The sequence below is a fragment of the Poecilia reticulata genome, chromosome 22 (genome assembly GCF_904066995.2).
Source record: "Poecilia reticulata chromosome 22, P_reticulata-male-v2, whole genome shotgun sequence".
NCBI classification, from domain to species: domain Eukaryota; kingdom Metazoa; phylum Chordata; class Actinopteri; order Cyprinodontiformes; family Poeciliidae; genus Poecilia; species Poecilia reticulata.
Window position 1 is genome coordinate 3328549 of NC_088851.1, and position 7663 is coordinate 3336211.

At 40.2% G+C, this 7663-nt stretch overlaps 1 protein-coding gene across 2 annotated transcripts; it reads right to left on the reverse strand.

The window, feature by feature from the left end:
* Positions 1–521: 521 nt before the first annotated feature.
* Positions 522–6966, reverse strand: LOC103458133 (uncharacterized). 2 transcript variants are annotated; one of them, XM_081603154.1, is made up of 16 exons: positions 6911–6966; positions 6596–6658; positions 6458–6520; positions 6318–6380; positions 6050–6112; positions 5895–5957; positions 5757–5819; positions 4001–4054; positions 3686–3748; positions 3548–3610; positions 3408–3470; positions 2993–3046; positions 2223–2306; positions 2062–2124; positions 1441–1569; positions 522–1362 (listed from the first exon to the last, which is right to left on the reverse strand). In XM_081603154.1, the coding sequence occupies exons 1-16, from the start codon at positions 6948–6950 to the stop codon at positions 1082–1084; spliced, it is 1272 nt and encodes a 423-aa protein (XP_081459280.1). In that variant the 5' UTR covers positions 6951–6966; the 3' UTR covers positions 522–1081. The 2 variants fall into 2 exon arrangements, with proteins under 2 accessions (XP_081459280.1, XP_081459281.1); XM_081603155.1 differs by lacking the exons at positions 3408–3470; positions 3548–3610; positions 3686–3748; positions 4001–4054 and having other exon boundaries at positions 6911–6965.
* Between the last annotated feature and the right edge of the window lie 697 nt (positions 6967–7663).

A 7663-nucleotide genomic window follows, 5' to 3' on the forward strand; every position in this document is an offset into this window, starting at 1 on the left:
AACATCAAACCATTTAAAATATTAAGACAATACAAATAAACAAAATGCAGTTTTAAATGAAAGTGTTTATTATTAAGGAAGAAAAAAATCCAAACACATGGCCCTTTGTCTCGCCACTGGTTTTATAACTGACGCATTGAACGCATTTTCTCCCAAAAATTAAGATTGGTCATGATTCTTTCCCCTGACTGTAGTTGCTGCTGTGCTGTGTGTTTATTGTCTGTCTATAAAGTGAAGGTGGAAGTGAGCTGACCTGTTGCTGCTCCTCTTACAGATCAGCCGGTCAGCCTGGAGACATGCAAAGCTCTGACCAATGAGCTGCAGAGATGCTTTAAGAGAGCAACACATCTGTACAATCATGCATTGATTATCTCAATGCATTGATTTGTTCTAAGTATCTGTTCAGTGTTTGGATGGGTTTAGAGTCACCTGGTGACATCATAATGTAGAGCTGTGGAGCATCTGCGTAGTTATGGCTACTTGTGTTTGAGCTAGCAGGAGCATATAGATATTAAATAGTAGGAGTCCCAAGATTGAACCTTGAGGTCCCCCAAATGTGATTTTTCTGTCCTCTGCCATGAGACGTTACCTGTTGACATAAAAAGTGAATGGGTAAGATTCAAACCAGTCAAGTACTGGACTAGAGAATCCAACTCAGCGCTAAGGTGACTTTATTAAAATGTCAGAATCAAATGGTGTCTTTTTTTCTTTTCTTTTTTTTTTTTACATTTTTTTCCTAACTTGATTTTTCTGTTGGGATGGGATAGATGCGATATTACACTTCTTTTTTTTTGCCCCAGTTTTTGATGTCACTCAGCATTCCAACCATGACCGGATCTGTTCCCAACCTGTATGGAGAGACATGCAGGTTGGGATTAGATCATACACAGCATAGACAAGAGACAAACCACAAAATAATACACATATCCAACCTGATGAAATGTGTACTTATACTCATCAAGATGCTTCAAACTGAGTTTGTTCAAAATGGAACCACTGACTGACCTTTCCACTGACACAAAAAAATCAACTTTTATTTCAGTCTGAATGAAGACTCCATGTTGCTCCTGACTCAGCTGGGTCAGACCGGGAACAGCAGGAAACCTGAGAACACGCTGAAGTTTCTGGAGTCGTCATAGAGCCGATAGCTGGCTGGCAGAGCGAGGCGAACCTGATCACCCCGGTCCAGCTGCAGAGCCACTGCACTGGTCATGGAGGTGTACCCTCCGTGGTCATTCAGATCCAGGCTGAAGCTGACTGGCTGCTCGTTCCGGTACAGGTACAGGCCCATGTAACCCTTCAAGTAATCTGCAGCCGTGAAGCTGAAGAAATAAAGTCCTGTGACTGGAGCGGTGAAAACACCTGCAGTAGCAACATTCATTCATCAGTTCACTGCCCTGCAGTCAGAGAGAGCGTTTACAGAGACGGTCCTCCTGCTACCTGCAGAGCTGTTGTAGCCTCGGCCAACGTTGGTGATGGTTTTGGAGAAGATCAGAGTAGTTTCTTCATCAAATGGACCGACTATTCCTGAATCAGTCAGACCGGCTGAGAAAGCCACCTTCAGCTCATCTGAAAGAAACATGTTGGAGCCTCAGCAATCAATTGATCAATCAAATTTATTTGTACAGCACATTTCAACAACACGGCCTTTCAAATGCTTTACATCATAAACATCATATAGTCAGCAGTTGTGAAAATCAATAGCAGATTTTACATTTTGTCAAGTGCCGTCATTAAAAATCAACACATCAAATATGTTGGTTGGTCGATATTCCATTTATTGCAGTTCAAATGGTTCAACTCTAAACTGGCTTGTTTTTAGCCTGGATTTAAAGGAACTCTGCGTTTCAGCTATTTTTCAGTTTTCTGGAAGTTTGTCCCAGATTTGAGGTGAATAGAAGCTGAACGCTGCTTCCCCACGTTTGGTTCTGTGATGACATCAGAGCTGAAGACTTTAATTGTTCTCTCTTCAGTCTGATTGGCAGCTTAAATGAAACATCTTCAATATTTTTTCATTGTTTCTGAACGTCAGGGCGCCCAGAATGTCTCAGGAGAATTTACCTTCTGTGTTCCCCTGAGCCGCAGTCAGTCTCTCTGAAAGTGAAGCCAGTTCAGCTGCTCCAGCTGACACATAAAACACAAAACCCTTCATCCAGACACAATATGCAGAAACAAACTGCTAAAAAAACAACAACAACAAAAAATCTGTAGTTATCCGTCACCTAGACTTTGATTCTTCAGATCATCCAGAAGCTCCTTAGTCACATTCAGTCTGAAAGTCACAGCTGACAGTTGGGTTTCAAACTCTGAAAAATAATTCATTATAAATCATTATTACTATAATATGACTCATTAAAATGTGTAACGATGTTTAGAATCAGACTGGTCTAATTTTCTCAAACTGTTAACTAAACACTGAGTTTCTCCAGGTTTCACAAAGTCAAATTTAAGACTTTTTAAGACCATTATGAACAGAATTTAAGACCTGGTTCTCCACAAAAATTCATCCAGCCAGCCAGCCAAGTGCTGATAAGTTCGCACTTATCCATAATAGATGCAAAAAAGCTAACTCGCTAGCGGTTAATTATCAGTAGACTCAATGGAGATATCTGAGTGCAACTCAATATTTTTCCTGATAGAAAAGTCTCAGGGGAAAAAAAACATATATAAACCATTAAAGGTTCATGTCACGACAAAATTTAAGACATGGTTAATGTATTAAAGGCTTAAAAATAAATGTAAGATATTTTAAGGTCTGAATTGTAGATACATTCATTTAAGACTTTTAAAATACTTTTGAAAGAATTCCGGGACACACATATTTCCATAGAGTCCCACCTTTGTCTCATCAGTCCACAGAATGTTTTCTCAAATGTCTTAAAATTAAAATGACCTATAAATCTGCAAATATCTGTGATTTAAAGCCCAAAGATAATAAAAAAACATCTTGAAATGATTCATTGATCAAATGATTTGTGAAAATGTGACTGACCTGCAGTTCTGCTCTGTTCATCTGTCAGTCTGGACTCCATCCTGGAGAACTGAGCTGAAAGTCACACATGGAGTTGAAATAAACATCATTTATAACATCAGAATAGTTTAACCATGTAACTAGTAACAAAGCCACTCATTATTATCGTTATGTAATAATATTGATTTAAAACAGAAACTCATAAGTTTTAATCATCTATTTTAACAAGTTTGTTAGAAACATTATGGAATAACTGAGAGTCATTTTAACCTGAACCAGACAGTTTGGACTGGAGGATTTCTACAATATTTACATGTGAGACAGCAGATCTGGAGCAAGACGTTCTGTTTCCTTGGTTCGGATGGTAAAACAAACCTGCTCTAGCTAAGACAAGTTATTAAAAATGTTCAGAAAATGCAAAAGTGTCACATGTTACCTGAGCTTCCTGTTTCCTGCTCCTCCAGCCGTTTCTCACTGACTCTCAGTCTGACCTCCAGAACTAAACAGGATTCATTCATTCATTTTATGGTTTCACTGAGGATGAACAGAACCAAACACAAGACCTGATGATGGTACCTGCAGACTGATTCTTTAATTGGTCCAGTTGTTCCTCAGTAGAGCTCAGTCTGGTCTCCATGTCTACAGAACAGATCAGATTTTATTCATGGATTTTATACGATGACATTTTTAATTGCCTTCTCAGTAGCACCTTACTTGAGTTTCTAATCTTCAGATCTTTCAGTTGTTTTTCACCAGATCTCAGTCTGCTCACCAACTCTAAACACAAGAAACCTTTTTGGATCATTGTTTTTATTTATAAGACTACAAAGTTCCCTTTAAAATTTATACTTCTAAGTTTAAATGTTTACTTCTCAGCTTAGTCATCAACTGATCATGACTGAAATGCCAGAATGAATTAATACTTCATCTAATGGAACAAGTTGATGTAGTTGTGTTAGCATGCAGTTAGCAACCAGAGAGATAAATGAATGATTTGAAACCAAATGATTAGTAAAAAATGTGACTGACCTGTTGTTCTATTCAGTCCATCAGTCAGCCTGGACTCCATCTGGGAGAACTGAACTGAAAATAATATTAGAGTGACTAAGAAGATAGTCGAGGAGCTCATCAGGGTGGAGGGGGAGCAAATGGGCTGTTAGATACATCAGAACTGCAACTTTTCTGCTAGCCTGAGGCAAAACTGAAAACAATTAAATGTTCTCCTTCAACAGATGAAACACTTGACCCTGTCTGTCTCTGTTGACCCTGTCTGTATTTGGTTGACCCTGTCTGTATTTGTTTGACCCTGTCTGTATTTGGTTGACCTTGTCTGTCTTTATTTGGCCCTGTCTGTCTCCATTGACCATGTCTGTCTCTGTTGACCCTGTCTGTCTTTGTTTGACCCTGTCTGTCTCTATTGACCCAGTCTGTCTCTATTGACCCTGTCTTTCTCTATTGACCCAGTCTGTCTCTATTGACCATGTCTGTCTCTATTGACCCTGTCTTTCTCTATTGACCCAGTCTGTCTCTATTGACCCAGTCTGTCTCTATTGACCCTGTCTTTCTCTATTGACCCAGTCTGTCTCTATTGACCCTGTCTGTCTCTATTGACCATGTCTGTCTCTATTGACCCTGTCTTTCTCTATTGACCCAGTCTGTCTCTGTTGACCCTGTCTGTCTCTATTGACCCTGTCTGTCCCTATTGACCTAGTCTGTCTCTATTGACCTTGTCTGTCTCTATTGACCCTGTCTGTCTTTGTTTGACCCTGTCTGTCTCTATAGACCCTGTCTGTCTCTGTTGACCCTGTCTGTCTCTATTGACCCTGTCTGTCTTTGTTTGACCCTGTCTGTCTCTATTGACCCTGTCTGTCTTTGTTTGACCCTGTCTGTTTCTATTGACCCTGTCTGTCTTTGTTTGACCCTGTCTGTCTCTATTGACCCAGTCTGTCTTTGTTTGACCCTGTCTGTCTCTATTGACCCTGTCTGTCTTTGTTTGACCCTGTCTGTCTCTATTGACCCTGTCTGTCTCTATTGACCCAGTCTGTCTCCATTGACCCTGTCTGTCCCTATTGACCTAGTCTGTCTCTATTGACCTTGTCTGTCTCTATTGACCCTGTCTGTCTTTGTTTGACCCTGTCTGTCTCTGTTGACCCTGTCTGTCTCTATTGACCCTGTCTGTCTTTGTTTGACCCTGTCTGTCTCTATTGACCCTGTCTGTCTTTGTTTGACCCTGTCTGTCTCTATTGACCCAGTCTGTCTCTATTGACCCTGTCTGTCTCTATTGACCCAGTCTGTCTCTATTTACCCTGTCTGTCTCTATTGACCCAGTCTGTCTCCATTGACCCTGTCTGTCCCTATTGACCTAGTCTGTCTCTATTGACCTTGTCTGTCTCTATTGACCCTGTCTGTCTTTGTTTGACCCTGTCTGTCTCTATTGACCCAGTCTGTCTCTATTGACCCTGTTTGTCTCTGTTTGAAGTAAGTAAGTTCCAGAAGTTATGACGATAAATTATAATATTGTTGGTAATGGCAAATAATAATGCAAGAGCACATCCTAAAGGATTAATAAACTTTATGTTCTAATGAACATTTAGCACTGGATCTGGAAGACTTTCTCCTCTAGATGGAGCCACTAAAGGAGCCACTGCTGTCATTAACTGGTGAGGTTCTCTATGAGTTCAGACTAAGATGATGATGATGATGATGATGATGATGATGATGATGATGATGATGATGATGATGATGATGATGATGATGATGATGATGATGGTGATGATGATGGTACCTGCTGTGTGATTCTCCAGCTGCTCCAGTTGTCCCTCAGCTGATCCAAGTCGATCCTCCATGTCTGCTCAACAAATCAGCTTTTACTAATGAAGCTTCTTTTAATGAGCTTCATTTGCCATCATTTCTCTCAGCGTACCTGCAGACTGATTCTTTAATTGGTCCAGTTGTTCCTCAGTAGAGCTCAGTCTGGTCTCCATGTCTACAGAACAGATCAGATTTTATTCATGGATTTAATACGTCAACTTAATTTTCATGTTTATTGTGCTTCAAGTCACTCAGATCCTGTGGAACCTGTGATTGTTGTCTTCTGATCCTCCAGTTGTTTCTCTCTGGATCTCAGTCTGCTCACCAACTCTAGACAGAAAACTGACTGTTAGGAAGGAGTCACTCCAGGAACCATTGTTGGATCATTCAGTTTTATTCTACAGTCAAATTTGTGTTAAGACCTGGCTCACTTTTCAGAAATATGTGCTTTTATTATTTACAATTATAAGAGCAACAGCTAAATAATTTGTATTATTTCAAATTCATTTCAACAGGAAGACATAAAACATGTTACCTGAGCTTCCTGTTTCCTGCTCCTCCTGCCGTTTCTCACTGACTCTCAGTCTGACCTCCAGAACTAAACAGGATTCATTCATTCATTTTATGATTTCACTGAGGATGAACAGAACCAAACACAAGACCTGATGATGGTACCTGCAGACTGATTCTTTAATTGGTCCAGTTGTTCCTCAGTAGAGCTCAGTCTGGTCTCCATGTCTACAGAACAGATCAGATTTTATTCATGGATTTTATACGATGACATTTTTAATTGCCTTCTCAGTAGCACCTTACTTGAGTTTCTAATCTTCAGATCTTTCAGTTGTTTTTCACCAGATCTCAGTCTGCTCACCAACTCTAAACACAAGAAACCTTTTTGGATCATTGTTTTTATTTATAAGACTACAAAGTTCCCTTTAAAATTTATACTTCTAAGTTTAAATGTTTACTTCTCAGCTTAGTCATCAACTGATCATGACTGAAGTGCCAGAATGAATTAATACTTCATCTAATGGAACAAGTTGATGTAGTTGTGTTAGCATGCAGTTAGCAACCAGAGAGATAAATGAATGATTTGAAACCAAATGATTAGTAAAAAATGTGACTGACCTGTTGTTCTATTCAGTCCATCAGTCAGCCTGGACTCCATCTGTGCGAACTGAACTGAAAATAATATTAGAGTGACTAAGAAGATAGTTGAGGAGCTCATCAGGGTGGAGGGGGAGCAAATGGGCTGTTAGATACATCAGAACTGCAACTTTTCTGCTAGCCTGAGGCAAAACTGAAAACAATTAAATGTTCTCCTTCAACAGATGAAACACTTGACCCTGTCTGTCTCTGTTGACCCTGTCTGTATTTGGTTGACCCTGTCTGTATTTGTTTGACCCTGTCTGTATTTGGTTGACCTTGTCTGTCTTTATTTGGCCCTGTCTGTCTCCATTGACCCTGTCTGTCTCTGTTGACCCTGTCTGTCTTTGTTTGACCCTGTCTGTCTCTATTGACCCTGTCTTTCTCTATTGACCCAGTCTGTCTCTATTGACCCTGTCTTTCTCTATTGACCCAGTCTGTCTCTATTGACCATGTCTGTCTCTATTGACCCTGTCTTTCTCTATTGACCCAGTCTGTCTCTATTGACCCAGTCTGTCTCTATTGACCCTGTCTTTCTCTATTGACCCAGTCTGTCTCTATTGACCCTGTCTGTCTCTATTGACCATGTCTGTCTCTATTGACCCTGTCTTTCTCTATTGACCCAGTCTGTCTCTGTTGACCCTGTCTGTCTCTATTGACCCTGTCTGTCCCTATTGACCTAGTCTGTCTCTATTGACCTTGTCTGTCTCTATTGACCTTGTCTGTCTCTATTGA

Excerpts from the sequence above, each read along its gene's own strand:
- LOC103458133 (XM_081603154.1), bottom strand. The coding sequence starts at position 6,950 with ATGGAGTCCAGGCTGACTGATGGACTGAATAGAACAACAG. Across the intron at positions 6,659-6,910 it reads TGGACTGAATAGAACAACAG|AGTTGGTGAGCAGACTGAGA; the intron begins GTCAGTCACATT and ends TCTTGTGTTTAG. Across the intron at positions 4,055-5,756 it reads GCTGGAGAATCACACAGCAG|TTCAGTTCTCCCAGATGGAG; the intron begins GTACCATCATCA and ends TATTATTTTCAG.